Source organism: Sardina pilchardus, chromosome 6, assembly GCF_963854185.1.
Source record: "Sardina pilchardus chromosome 6, fSarPil1.1, whole genome shotgun sequence".
In the NCBI taxonomy this organism is placed as follows: domain Eukaryota; kingdom Metazoa; phylum Chordata; class Actinopteri; order Clupeiformes; family Clupeidae; genus Sardina; species Sardina pilchardus.
In genome coordinates this window covers 20,742,013-20,755,416 of record NC_084999.1, presented here as the reverse complement: position 1 = coordinate 20,755,416, position 13,404 = coordinate 20,742,013, and the positions used below count along the sequence as shown (strand labels likewise).

General features: G+C 39.6%; 3 protein-coding genes across 7 annotated transcripts in view; 1 reads left to right on the top strand and 2 right to left on the bottom strand.

Moving 5' to 3' along the window:
- Window positions 1–571: 571 nt before the first annotated feature.
- On the bottom strand, window positions 572–4,485 carry LOC134082934 (trypsin-2-like). Its single transcript, XM_062538991.1, has 5 exons — window positions 2,913–4,485; window positions 2,408–2,561; window positions 1,711–1,970; window positions 1,163–1,299; window positions 572–759 (listed from the first exon to the last, which is right to left on the bottom strand). The coding sequence occupies exons 1-5, from the start codon at window positions 2,956–2,958 to the stop codon at window positions 610–612; spliced, it is 747 nt and encodes a 248-aa protein (XP_062394975.1). The 5' UTR covers window positions 2,959–4,485; the 3' UTR covers window positions 572–609.
- Window positions 4,486–4,702: 217 nt separating this feature from the next.
- Window positions 4,703–8,177, top strand: LOC134082933 (trypsin-like). Its single transcript, XM_062538990.1, has 6 exons — window positions 4,703–4,753; window positions 5,172–5,328; window positions 6,412–6,510; window positions 6,809–6,969; window positions 7,608–7,747; window positions 8,025–8,177. The coding sequence occupies exons 1-6, from the start codon at window positions 4,714–4,716 to the stop codon at window positions 8,175–8,177; spliced, it is 750 nt and encodes a 249-aa protein (XP_062394974.1). The 5' UTR covers window positions 4,703–4,713.
- cblc (Cbl proto-oncogene C, E3 ubiquitin protein ligase) overlaps window positions 8,114–13,404 on the bottom strand; it is a 23,368-nt gene continuing 18,077 nt past the window's right edge. For 2 of the 5 annotated variants that reach the window (XM_062538975.1, XM_062538976.1), the window contains exons 9-14: window positions 11,718–11,900; window positions 11,389–11,553; window positions 11,196–11,233; window positions 10,840–10,923; window positions 10,494–10,552; window positions 9,566–10,261 (exon numbers count right to left, since the gene is read on the bottom strand). In XM_062538975.1, the coding sequence (XP_062394959.1) occupies window positions 10,107–10,261; window positions 10,494–10,552; window positions 10,840–10,923; window positions 11,196–11,233; window positions 11,389–11,553; window positions 11,718–11,900 (684 nt within the window). In that variant the 3' untranslated portion in view covers window positions 9,566–10,106. Of the gene's footprint in view, window positions 8,265–9,565; window positions 10,262–10,493; window positions 10,553–10,839; window positions 10,924–11,195; window positions 11,234–11,388; window positions 11,554–11,717; window positions 11,901–13,404 lie in introns of those variants that run through there. The other 3 variants (XR_009939674.1, XM_062538978.1, XM_062538977.1) reach the window with 3 other exon arrangements.

The following is a 13,404-nucleotide window of genomic DNA, read 5'->3' as shown; positions in this document are numbered from 1 at the left end:
ATAAAACACCAAATGAAACAAGAATATGTTTAGAATTATTTTCTTCACCGTTAATGTGTGGAATGGTTCAATGCACTGATAAATAATAATATATTCCTCAGACAAATTATTCAAAGTTTGTAGCCTTCTTAATGCACGTTCGAAGTGGTAATAATGTCCCGACGCCGCAGGCGTTCGATAAGTGCATTATTTTCCTATAAGCGCACGGCGCTCCTGCTTATACTGTACCACTGCTACTATCACTTTTGTTTATACTGCCGCTGTCTTAGATACAAAGTTGTTGTTTTTACCGTTACATTCACATTGGCGAATTAATAAAGTGTCATAGCCCCCAAAAAAGGATCTACTTCATAGCCGCGCGTATTATCGAAAAATAATATGTCAATAAAAAACATTGTTTTCTCAACTACAGCTGTGTACTGTATACAATGTTTGAAAAAGAGGGGAGAACCAAGGATGAAAGACAGACAAGACTGTTACCTAAAGAGGGCTGTTTCTCTGTCTTTCTTATCCCTGGTAAGGGATAATATCTAAAGACACATGGATGTCCACAACAAGACCCTGTCCAAGTTTGTAATTGTTTATTGCGCTGCTGTTATTGTTTAGTGCCTAATAGCTGGAGAGGATCTCGTTGATCCAGGGCATGAGGGCACAGACTTTAGTGTAGACGCCGGGGTAGTTGGGTTGAGCACAGCCATAACCCCAAGACACAATGCCCTGCAGCTCCCCGTTACACACCAGGGGGCCTCCAGAATCACCCTGAGAGAGAGAGAGAGAGAGAAAGAGAGAGAGAGACAGAGAGACAGAGAGACAGAGAGAGAGAGAGAGAAAGAAAGAGAGAGAGAAAGAAAGAGAGAGAGAGAGACAGAGAGAGAGAAAGAGAGAGAGAGAGAGATGAGAATTCTCTCATCATACTTGTATTATTGGGCATATGAAAGTCTAAAGTAACTGGAAATGTAAAAATAATAATAAAAAAAAAATACTATGAAATGCTTGGCTACACACCCTAGAAACAACACTCAATATTATATGAATTATATAGGGGGACAAGCTAATATAATGCATGCATAATCCCCTATGTTATTGCTACGATATAAACCATAAAACATCTGTTATCCATCCATTGTGTGGATGTGAAATGGAGTTCAGCCTCATCCCTTACCTGGCAGGCATCTTTGCCGCCCTCCGGGTAGCCTGCGCACACCATGACCTCTGTGATCTTCCCTGGGTAGGAGACGTCACAGTCCTTGTTCGACAAAATGGGCACCTCAACACATTGGAGGTTGAAAGGGTTGAAAACTGGAGGAGAGCGAGAGGGGAGGGGGCACAGGTAAGAAGAAGAGAGAGAATGCTACATCAAAATTAACCTTATTAAAAAATCATCTTTATTCATCTTTATTTTAATCTAAAATCTAACATTTTTATATGTATCTACTCTAAGCTGTTTATCTTTGTATGTGGTTAAATATAAAGTAGGGTAGTCTAAATATTGCTATTCAGCTGCTCTCTCTAATGAAGCTCAAAGGAGGAAATAAGAGTTCTTCTGTAGTGCTGTCCATTGTCAAAATGACAGTAACAATTTAATAAAGGATTTACAACCTTTCACATTGACAGTGACTTTTCTTGAATCTTGAATCATAACTCAAATGCTATGACAAGCAGGGGGGAAGTTTCCCCAGCCTCTACGCCCACTCTCCACATGATACAGACCTGAGTCGGTGTAGATGTTCCCCCAGCCGGACACCACACACATGTCTCCAGGGTTGGCGCATGCTGTGGGCAGAGAGATGGGTTTAACAAACTCATTGACAGTGACGGGGTGAGCCAGCTTCATCAGCATGATGTCGTGGTCCAGTGTCTGGTAGTCGTAGCTCTGATGCCAGTAGATGGCGTCCACAGCCATGTACTGCTCGGTGCCCTCGTACTCCCAGATGTGGTGGTCACCCAGGATGGCAATCTGTGTGAAGGGACTGGAGACAGAGGCATCATCAATGGATTAAGAAGTTTCTCCTCAGAACTGAAACCATAATTAAATCTGAGATCCATCAAAATCTAAGAAAAACTATTGATATTTATTTGTATGCCGTTAATTATTGTCCCTGATTATATCTGACGCATTTTTTCTCTCATGCACCCATACTGTAGTACATGCATATATACATATATAATATGTGAAAAATATGTGTAAAATGTGTAATATATTGGACCTCAAAGAAACACAAACAGCCATGAGGTATGTTGAAAATAAATATGTATAATAAAGAAGGTTTTTAAAAATATATATATATAATAATAATAAGTAAGCAGATATGTTTTTGTTGTTGTTGTTGTTGTTGTTGTCAAAAATACCGTAAAGGAATAAATGATTGAGAACCTTTTTACACTTCCTCAAAGCGGCAGTACTCACTTTTGCCAACAGTGGGCAGCAGAGATGACCCACTGGTCATTGATGAGGGAGCCTCCGCAGTAGTGGTAGCCAATGTTGATCGAGACCTGCCAGGGCTGAGAGTGAGCTGCACACTCATACCCACCAACAATCTTATCATCCAGTGGTGCTGCAACTGTTACAACAAGGAATAGGAGAGTGAGGTACAATTTACAGTAAGGACACTTACATACAGTTATGATATGCTAATGTAAGGTATAATGAAGACATTAAGACACCGAGATCAACATAGCTTTCATGTCTGTTTTGAGGACATGCATTCAAGGAAACAAAATACATACTGTAGATACTCAATATTAATCAAAATATATATATATATAATTACAGTGATTTAATGTTTAAATAAACACGATTTTATGTGTGTATTAAATCATGTAAAATATTTATTTTCTGCATTTAATCTATGTCGAGGAATTCATCATGCATCACACGCACAGCAGTATTTGACAATAGCCAAATGACTGACCTGCAGCACCCACAAGAGCGAAAGCAACCAAATAGATGGAGATCATTCTGCTGGCTCAAATCTTCGCCCGACTGGAAACCCCACTTATCAACCAAGTACTTTTATAGGTGCGTTTATCTCTCCTTACCCACCCCCTGACCTGTTCCCTGGCACCTGCTATCCCACCTCACACACACAGAACACGCCACCCTTGGAGCCCTTTATTTGTTAATAGCTTGCATGGAGTACAGATTTACAGATGATGCACAACCAAAATGGCTTGGTATTTTGGCCATCATTGGGGCTATTAGTTGACAGACAAATAGACTACAGGTGGCAATTTCACACAATGTTTGGCCTCATTTCAAGGGCAAAATTAAGTTCAAGCCAGTTGTGACATTTCCACCAATGTAGAGAGTATATCTAGAGATGATAACCGTATTCCATTTTCTTTGATCCTGTTGTTTTTCTACAACTTCAAATCAGAAAAAGGTGGGACATTGTGTAAAATGCAACAACTGCAAAAACAGAATATGCTGCTTCACCTCTTCATTTAAAAAAATTCCGCAAATGGTTAGGAACTGAGGAGACCAGCTGCTAGTTTTAAGAATTAAATATTACTCCCGTTTAATATTTCAGTTGCTCATATGGGATATTTTTTTTTTATTCTGTTGCTCCCAATGTAGCACCTGGACTCTTTCTCTGTGGAGAAATACTTTTGAAATAAGTGCAGAATTAATTTTGCCGATATGTTGCTCCAAACCTGTGCACATATTTCAGAATTAATCGTCCTTTGCCAAATGTGCAAGATGCACATACTGTAGGCACAAATGCTCCTCCACACTGTTGGGTTTTGAACTGAGCACTACAGTAGGTTGGATGCTTGGATAGGCCCTCTCCAATATGAGTCCATGATCTCCAAAATAATGGCAAACCACATGACCTTTTTTCATGTTACCTTAGTCCATTTTAGGGTCAGATAAGACGTGATGTTTTCTGTATCATGTCTCAATAAAATTTTGGCTGTTTTTGGTTGTTATAATTTTGGCTGCAGTTTTTGAATGGAGAATCAAACTGTGCACATAGATAATGGTTATCAAAGGTTTTCCTGAACCCATACACTGACAGGTCTGGAAACAGGTCTGGTGTTGATGCATTGCCACCCAAAATGTCCAAAAGACCACGGCCATCCCATTTGGTTTTCAGCTCTTTGCCCTTGTTTGCAAAGATTTTTCTGGATTCTGTGAATATTTTAATAAAATGATGTCCTGTAGACAATGAACTCCCCAAATACTTCACAAAATCATGTTAAGAAGCTTTCAAACTACACTGTCACATAGTGCAATTTGTCATTTTCAACATTTGACATGTTGTCTGTGTCCTTTTTGCAACTAAATATTAGTTTAAGAGATTTGCAGATTAATACATTCTGTTTTTGTACAACGTTCCAACTTGTTCTGTTTTGGGGTTGTAATACTAACAGTCACAAAGATAAATGATTAAATGTTCTTTCGTGGGAAATATGTTGCATGCTACAATATTCACCTCGCGTTCCACCATCACACAGACACACAGATATACACCCTTTCTCTCTCTCTCGCTCTCGCTCTCTCTCTCTCTCTCTCTCTCTCTCTCTCTCTCTCTCTCGCTCACACACACACACACACACACACACTCACAAACACATATTCAGATACTGGGATTAAGCATTAACCCAACAGGTTGGTAGACAGGTCTGTCACCGATATGGGAGGGTAGACAGTCTTTATAAATGAGCTGAGGCACGACCTGTCGTCTTCGGCCCTTGACATATCTGGAAACAATGAGACTGCTTGTTTTGCTGGTGCTTGCTGGAGCTGCTGGTAAATTAATAGCATAATGATAGTGGTGCAGGAGAATGTGCAGTTTATATGAGACTTTGGAATGCACTGTGTTATTAAGTGTGTATGTGTGTATATACAATATATATATATATATATATATATATATATATATATATATATATATATATATATATATAGTAATGCTGCTTATGTGTTCTCATGTACTCATGTGTTTATTTATTTGATTAGCACATGCCATACGACTGACCAATAATTTCTGTCATATCAGGAGCACATGATTTTGTTAGCATGTGAAGTTTTTTCGACATCATTAAATTGTTTTGTATTCAGCCAAATTTCACATATATAATTTGTATTTATTAATTGATCTAATCCCACCATTTCACCACTCTGTGGCTTGTGACTGTGGCTTTGTCCCTGCCTGATGTCTTTGCAGTGGCAGTGCCCAGGGAGGATGGCAGGATCATCGGTGGCACGGAGTGCTCCCCAAACTCTAAGCCATACATGGCATCCCTTAACTACGGGTATCACTTCTGTGGAGGGGTACTCATCAACGAGCAGTGGGTGCTCTCTGTGGCCCACTGCTGGCACAAGTGAGTCTGACATCAAATTGATGTATACGTGTGTGTGTGTGTGTGTGTGTGTGTGTGTGTGTGTGTGTGTGTGTGTGTGTGTGTGTGTGTGTGTATGTGTGTGTGTATGTGTGTATGTGTGTGTGTGTGTGTGTGTGTGTGTGTGTGTGTGTGTGTGTGCAGGTGCGTTTGGCGTTATAAGAAATGTGGATTTGACGTGGATAAGAAATGTAAAATATGGGTAAAAGAAGCACACATTGGCTCACTCTGCTCTACACAGTGCGGAGACAGAAAGAGACAGAGAGGGTAAGCAGAGTTGTGAAGGTATTGAATCAGGGCACAGCACGGGTCAAGATGCAAGATGTTTTGGATGATTATCATGTCTGACATCATCAATAAACAGTCCCTGTATGCAGTTTGCTTGCATAAAATGATTTGAATTTAAGGATGTTTCAGAATGCCACATAGCTAGACAAGGAGTGCTTTTGATCAATGATGCATCTTTCTACAAAATGGTTTGTCTTCTCTATCAGGAAGTTATTATAAGTTTAACAATAAGTTTAACAATATTAACATAGCCTTTACTCAACTTAACTGTTAGGCGTATGTCATTTCGATCTGTAAAAATGTCACATGCGGTCATGCCTAAATTCTGCTTATTGCACATTAATTATAGGTTAATAGATTATTATATTGTATTCAATATATATTATTGAATGCTTAGCTGGAATGATGTTTTCCCTATCATCCTGTTTTTAAAGCACTCATACCTGCAGGCATGCAATTGGACAATGGGTTTTCTGTTTGAACGGGCACCGCACTATACTCATAAATTTATATTGTTTATGAAGACAAATATCAACAGAGGAGTGTTAGTAAAGAGATTTTGTAGATAGTTTTTCCTAAATGATATATGGAAATATACAGTATGTACTATGTGATAACATGCACATTCTACTGTATACTATGTGATACATAATTCTGGTTGCATATGATTATCTGACATCCTTCAAAGGAACCTTTTTTAGTTATGGCTGAGTTTGACCTTTTCTTTCGTGTTGTTCATGTTTGCATCTGAGCTGTGCCTCTTGACCCTTCCCTCAGCCCCTACGCCATGCAGATCATTCTGGGAGAACACAACACACGAGAGTTTACTGGCACAGAACAGCTCATGAAGACCGAAAACATTGTCTGGCATCCCAGGTATGTGCTCAGTGCTCCTCAATCACAGTTAGCATTTACACTTAGCATGTTGCCATTTTGTGAAACCGATGTTCAAAGTCATTTACATGCATTACTCCATTGGTTGTTTAATCTATGCTGGTATTAGTAGTTCTGCTTGTGATGTGTACTGTTGTCTCAAAGCTGAGCTCTCATAAAGATCTATTAAGCTGGATTTTGCTATTCCACTCATCTCTACCTTTCTTCCACACTGTACTATTGGTATACTATAGTTGGTAATTACCTTTCAGAATCCCTTGTCCCCCGTTTTGTGCTTCAGCTATGACTACCAAACCTTGGACTATGACATCATGCTGATCAAGCTCTTCCACCCTGTGAAGCTGACCGATGCTGTGAAGCCCATCCCTCTGCCCTCTGGCTGCCCGTACGGTGGCATGTCCTGCTCTGTGTCCGGCTGGGGCAAGTACTTCCCTGATGGAGGTGAGTGACAGATTCAGAGTCAGACAGACAGATAGACAGACAGACAGACAGACAGAGACAGAGTATAATGGTTGGTGGTTGGTGGTGGTTGTTGCAACAATTGCACCACTCATTTTTTTTAATTTTTTTTATAACTTTTATTTTTGGTATTTAGCAATGCATACACAAATACAATTCAGAGTAAACCATAGCCCTCCCACCCCCCTCCCCTCCCTTCCCACATGGGTAACAGCAAAATCATTAACACAGCACAGATATGTCAAATTCAAAAGAAAGAGAGGAAAAGAAATCCATTAGTCTCTAGCACCACTCATTTTAAAGGTTAAGGGTTAAGGCTACCGTTTATGATCCAATCTTTTGCTGATTGGATCATAAACGGCCACAGCAACGAGGATTAATGGCTGATTCTTTTCTATTGTGTTACATGTTCTTTTCCACATTTCTGATATGTTCCTGATTGGATCATAAATGGCCACAGCAACAAAGAGGAATATGTTATGCTGTTATTGTGTTGCATGTGACATTGTGTTACATGTTCCAATTGTAAAGTACTTTGAGCTGCATTTTGTGTGGATAAAAGGTTCTATACAAATAAAGCTTATTATTATTATTATTATTATTATTGCCACTCTCTGCAGACTATGTTACCAGTGATACGCTTCAGTGTCTGGATGTGCCCATCGTTGACGATCAGGAATGTGAGAATGCCTACCCTGGCATGATCACCCGCAGAATGATGTGCGCCGGATACCTGGAAGGAGGAAAGGATGCATGCAATGTGCGTATACATTATAAAGGAACTGACTCCTAAAATCTTATACTGTATATATATATATATATATATATATATATATACAGTACATATATATACAGTATGTATATATAGCCTATATATTATCTTTTTGGTACTCTAACATGTCTTTTGTAGAAACTATCAATTAAGGCCCAAGTGGGCTTTGATGTATTGGTGAACATAGTGAATATTATTTCCAACTCTTTTCACCTCTGACTGGCCTCTCTCTCTCTCTCTGCCCCCCTCTCTGTGGATGTGCCAGGGTGATTCTGGCAGTCCTCTTGAATGTTTTGGAGAAGTGCATGGACTGGTGTCCTGGGGTCAGGGCTGTGCCGAACCTGGGTACCCTGGCGTCTACGTCAAGGTCTGCGAGTTCCTCCCCTGGATCAAGGAGACCATGGAGGCTAACCCATAAGACAGTCTCTAGTGTCCTATCTCTCCTATGTCATATCCTGCCTCGTCCACTTGTTACTCTTGTAATCTTGCTTCTCTTGTTACCTTGCTGGTGAAGCAAGAGTAGCATGGGTTAGCAAGGGTTGTAAGCATCACAATGGAAAAATAAATCATCCGTACCAAAAAGTGTCCTATACTGTATGTAGTAATGCTTTCCTACACATCTTGGACTGTCGCAGTTGTTCAAATTTAATTTTTGTCCATTTCCGAAGAGCATTTGATTTTTTGTTTATTTACCAACCCAACGCAGCACTCTCCTCTCTCTCTCTAGCTTGGTATGCTTTTGTGTGGCCTTTATTTTCTTAGCTGCCTTCAGAACGATAGGCTGCATTGCTACATTATCAAATATTATGAGATGAGTGACAGAAGCACCGGACATTTGACCAGCAGGCCCATATGAAATACACTGCTAAAATTGTACATAAACTTAAAACACAAACACAAACAAATCAGTAGGCTTGAGTTGCTGCAACCAACAGCCAGGGATCAAATACAAGATAGTATGTTGTCATTTGTATTTTATTTTGTTAAAGAAAATGGCTTCACATTTTGTATCAATATACTTTATAGTTCAAAAATACTGACAAATATTTTTGATAAAACCAATAACCTACTTTTGGTGACGTGATGACATCATAAAAGATGACTAACGTGTAGGTTGCTCACACTCACACCAACCTCAAGATTCTTGAGAACTTTCAATATCAGTTTCTTGAGAACTGGTTCTGGTTGCCCTGCAACATTGCTCAGTCTGGGCATGCACTGACAATGTCACAGACTTGTCTCCACTTTGTACTGCTTGCCAAGTTCAGTTGTGACTTTTTGAGTGCATCTCTGATAGAGTATTTAGGCTATGTGATGTAACAGGCAGGCCAGCATATTCATCTGTTTACTGTTTGCAGGTTGGTAAGCGGCAGAATCAGTGTGTGTACTGATGAAGGGAATAGATTAAATTGATAGATATGGGTTTGCAAAGTGATAATCAGACCCCTTAAGAGACTCCCCCAGCTCACCCTCCAAAAAAAGTCACCCAGACTGATGTGAAAAAAAGCATTAGGTGCCGAAAAGCGCGCTCTTTGTATCCGTGTTAAAGGGGAAAAACACATTGGGCACTGAGTTATTAGAACATGTTTTAGTTCCTCTGCCTCACCACCAGGGGTAGAAATGACACTGTCTACAATCTTGGCGTGAACCACTTCATCCTCTCACTATCTGTATCTCAATCAGATACAAAAATATACATTGCCTAATATCATTGATTTTAAAGCTGCAAGGGTAATAGCATTAAGAACAAAACATATTTTAGAGTTGTTTGTTAATGATTACATCAAACTCTATAGAAAAACAGGCTCAGGCACAAAGTGGTTTAATAGAATCAGGTGAATGTCCATTCAAGTGAGCAAGTATTTTGTCAGATGCTAAGTTATACCGAAGCATGGCATGTTTGCTTTTTGAATTATGTCTTGTCATTTTTGCCGCTTCCATTAGTTTCTGAAACCTTTGCTTGTGCTTTTGATAATATGAGGTAGTGCCTTGGCTCAAAACATCATCAATATCATTTTAACCTCTTTCCTACAAAACACAAGTAAACGTATAGGCTAATACATAAATTAAAATAAGTTTCAGAACCATCATTTTCTATACAAAACAAGGATTTAACCACTATTTCCAAGCAACATTAGTTTGGTAATTTACATTTCATATTTTTACATTAGAATTTAGTCAGTCTTAACAGGTGATTTTTATGCATAGCAGACATTCATACACATATTATTGTTAATGTGTATTGTAAATGTAATCTTTAGTCATCTGATAGCACTTGTTGCTTGCCTTTCAGTCCATGTTCCCTTCAAGTCAGAAGTATTGTAGTACGATGGTGTTAAAATGATTGTCAAGACGACATGTGTTTTTGTCTCTCCGTATGAGTCCCAAGTTCTTCACTCGATCTATCCTCCCTCCCACTTCTGTCCTCTGTCATTCCCCGCACTTTGTCTCTCTTCTTTCTCCCTGAGGATGAGGATGAGGACCCTGACCAAGGCACATCATCTGTTAGAGAGAGAGAGAGAGAGAGAGAATAAGAGGGAGATGGAGATGGAGAGAGAGATTGGGAGAGAGAGAAAGAACAAGAGAGAGGGATATTGAGTACTGAGTAACTGTAAACACTGTGATATCCACTTTCATCAGTAGATGATTCAATGATGTTCTGATGGTAAGCTATTCTAGTATTAGAGATCATCTACTTCTGTTTTTATGGGTGAGGGTGGCCAGCTGTACTCACTGCTTTTGCCAGACTGGGAGGACGATGGCCTGCTTGATTCAGAGTTTGAGTCTTCACTACTAAAGCGGGAATAAAAAAAAAAATCAATATTGTATCAAGCCAAAAAATAAGTGGTTATTTAATTATTCAAATAATAACAATCCAAAGATAAACAAACTAAGTGGATGTGTGTGTTGTGTGTTTATAGATAGAGTAAAGTAAGTGGGATTTATCAGAACCTTTTCTCCATGATAGGGTCATGCAACATTGGGGTTTGAAAACCTCAGTCTGACTGTTTCTCAGATAGCAAACCAATGCTGTTGTTTGTTTGTTTGTTTATTTGTTTGAATATATAGGATCAACTCACTTTTGGGAGGGTGAACGGGTGAATGGGGTAGAAGAGCTCCCAGAATTCTCCCATTCACCTCTGCAGTGCTCTTCCTTTTGGACTCTGAAACATGTAAAAAATGAGAGCTGTCTAAGGATGCAAACAAGAAATGTTCACCAGAGAAGACCGATGCAAGCAGCATGTTCCAGTTGTGAGGTAATGTCAGATTCTACTTCCATAGAGATTAATTTCGTTGCTCAAACTTGGCTTGCTTAACTTTTACTATCGTACTGTATGCCCTTAATGTACTTCCTCGAAAGTCTTTACAGTCATGTACTCTCTTTTCGTTTGAATCTATAACATTCCGGAAGTTCAAGGGATGATAAGGTTCTTACTTCATTGCAGATGACTTCCTCCTCTGATCATTGCTCTGCTGATAGTGTGGAAAGTGACAAGTGTTTTTTCAATTCGTAATACTTCTTGTCATTTATTTTTGTGTCTTCCCAAAACATGATAAAATGTAAACGTTTTTGTATATAAAGGATATCAAAACACCATGCACAACCGCATGCTATGTGAGACGCTTACCACTCTGTTGTTTGAATGATTGGCACGCGCTTCTGCCATTGGGGACCGAGGTGGGAGTCTCGGGGAGGGGCATGGAGACGAGGAGGTGAGTTTTGGAGGCAGCGGAGGCGGCATGAGACTGGAGTCCACTGGTCTACTTGGGGTCTGATAGTCTTCCGACGCCTTCTGTGGAAATCAAAATACCATAGGTTGAGCATGCATCAACATCTGAGTGATATTTACTTTCGTTGTCCAAATTCTTGTGCAAGCCAAACTTGTATCTCCATGAGATCTTCACTTATTTGTGGCTTTTTTAAATGTATTAATGTGTTTTTACAGGTTTGACGAACCTTTTTCATGGAGGCCAGCTTCTTCATCACTTGTTGCACATCCTCGTGGTCTTCCTCGTCCTCATCCTCTGGCTCTTCCACGAAGGCCCCGCTGCCTTGGCCGGGCAGGTAGGGCTCGATGAGGACAGACTCGGTCCCTCGGATGTCACAGCGGCAGTATGGACAGGTGTGCCCATCTGACTTCTGCAAGAGGGGAGGGAGGGTCAGATCAATAACTATAGGCATCGGTATGGATTTGGTCATTGTAAGTTTGTACAGGTAATACATTATATAACAAATGTATTCAACTGTAAGACATTGCAGGTTTGCTATTGTTATTAGCACTAGTATTTTTAATTCATAAATTAATAATTAATTTGTTTTTATTTTCTCAAAAAATATAACACGTATACAGTACAACACAGTTAACTATTACCAAGGCCAAATGTAGAAGATTGTTCTCTTTATGTTAAAAACAGTAGAAATGTGTCAACTGCTCAAATGTCACAGCATTGCATGTCTAGCAGTGATTCTACCATACAGTTTTTTTCAGTAACAATAAAGAGAGTCGTTTGCCGTGTCAAGGTCGATTGCAAACCAGAGCAAATCAATCCAGTACACTGTTACGGCATATGTCTATGCAGTCTTACTTTTTGCATGCTCAGGCCTCAGACGAGTGACAAGCCTGCACAATTACTAATCACATGGAGCTTCTTTGTACCTGCCTCATGCTGACATTGTTTTTCTTTTGTTTTCTTTTTATTTTTTTGTTACTAAGTGTAGACCTACAACAGCCAATGTGACCTGTTGCAAAATAATGGAAAATCTCCCCTCGCCGACTCAGAGGACACACTCGTCTGAGCTCACACAGGAAGTACGAAGCCACAGCTCAACCCAAATTGCCAAACAGCCCTCCAGATGCTACGCACAACAATGAGCACACTACGCTTATCAGAATCAAAGTCTGACACAGGGGACAAACCCGCTGCATTAAGGTCCTCTGGCCAAAAATAAACTAGCGCTGAGACCACCGCTGTGTTAGAATTTGCATACTGCCATTGCACTTACATCTAATATGAATGCACAAAGTACATTGGTTTGTGCACTCATATTAGGTATTGTACGTACATAAGAAAAGTGGAACACGGTGTAACTTTTTCAGAGAAAGAGTGCATACTCTAGTTTAAAACAGATGCTTTACTTGTCCAAACAGACTTTTTAAAGTGCAAAGCAAATGGGTTAATCATGCCCACTAATGAATTTAACTCACTGGTGGACCACAGAAAAAAATGCTTACATCATTCTGGATGCAGGACAGCTATTGTACTATTATCCTCATTGATTTCAGATGTTTGATCCTACGTGCTTCAGATCTGATTTCAGATCTTTGATCTTACATCGATGGAAAAGCAATGTTCTGACACAAAAAAATTCACCTGATCTCAGCTTGCCATGCCCCCACTTGGTGATAAAAAGGACAGCATGGCAGAAAGAAATACACTTTTAAACTGAATTCAGTGGTGATCACTTGAATTTTCCCTTGGCTTGAATTTCCCCTAGGGGTGATCAATAAAGTATCTATCTATCTACAGTATCTATCTATCTATGAATCTATCTATCAATCAGGGAATGAAGGCCACTTGCAAAGCCTGAGTCTGAAAGTTTCAACTCTTTCACATTGCATTATAAATCTCCATGACTACTACTG

What these genes read in the sequence shown, in the direction of transcription:
- LOC134082934 (XM_062538991.1), bottom strand. Translation starts at nt 2,958, where the DNA reads ATGATCTCCATCTATTTGGTTGCTTTCGCTCTTGTGGGTGCTGCAG. An exon ending in CGCTCTTGTGGGTGCTGCAG is followed by an intron (nt 2,562 to 2,912) that starts GTCAGTCATTTG and finishes TTGTTGTAACAG; the next exon opens with TTGCAGCACCACTGGATGAT. An exon ending in GCGGCAAAGATGCCTGCCAG is followed by an intron (nt 760 to 1,162) that starts GTAAGGGATGAG and finishes TCTCTCTCTCAG; the next exon opens with GGTGATTCTGGAGGCCCCCT.
- LOC134082933 (XM_062538990.1), top strand. Translation starts at nt 4,714, where the DNA reads ATGAGACTGCTTGTTTTGCTGGTGCTTGCTGGAGCTGCTG. An exon ending in AACATTGTCTGGCATCCCAG is followed by an intron (nt 6,511 to 6,808) that starts GTATGTGCTCAG and finishes TTTGTGCTTCAG; the next exon opens with CTATGACTACCAAACCTTGG. An exon ending in GAGGAAAGGATGCATGCAAT is followed by an intron (nt 7,748 to 8,024) that starts GTGCGTATACAT and finishes TGGATGTGCCAG; the next exon opens with GGTGATTCTGGCAGTCCTCT.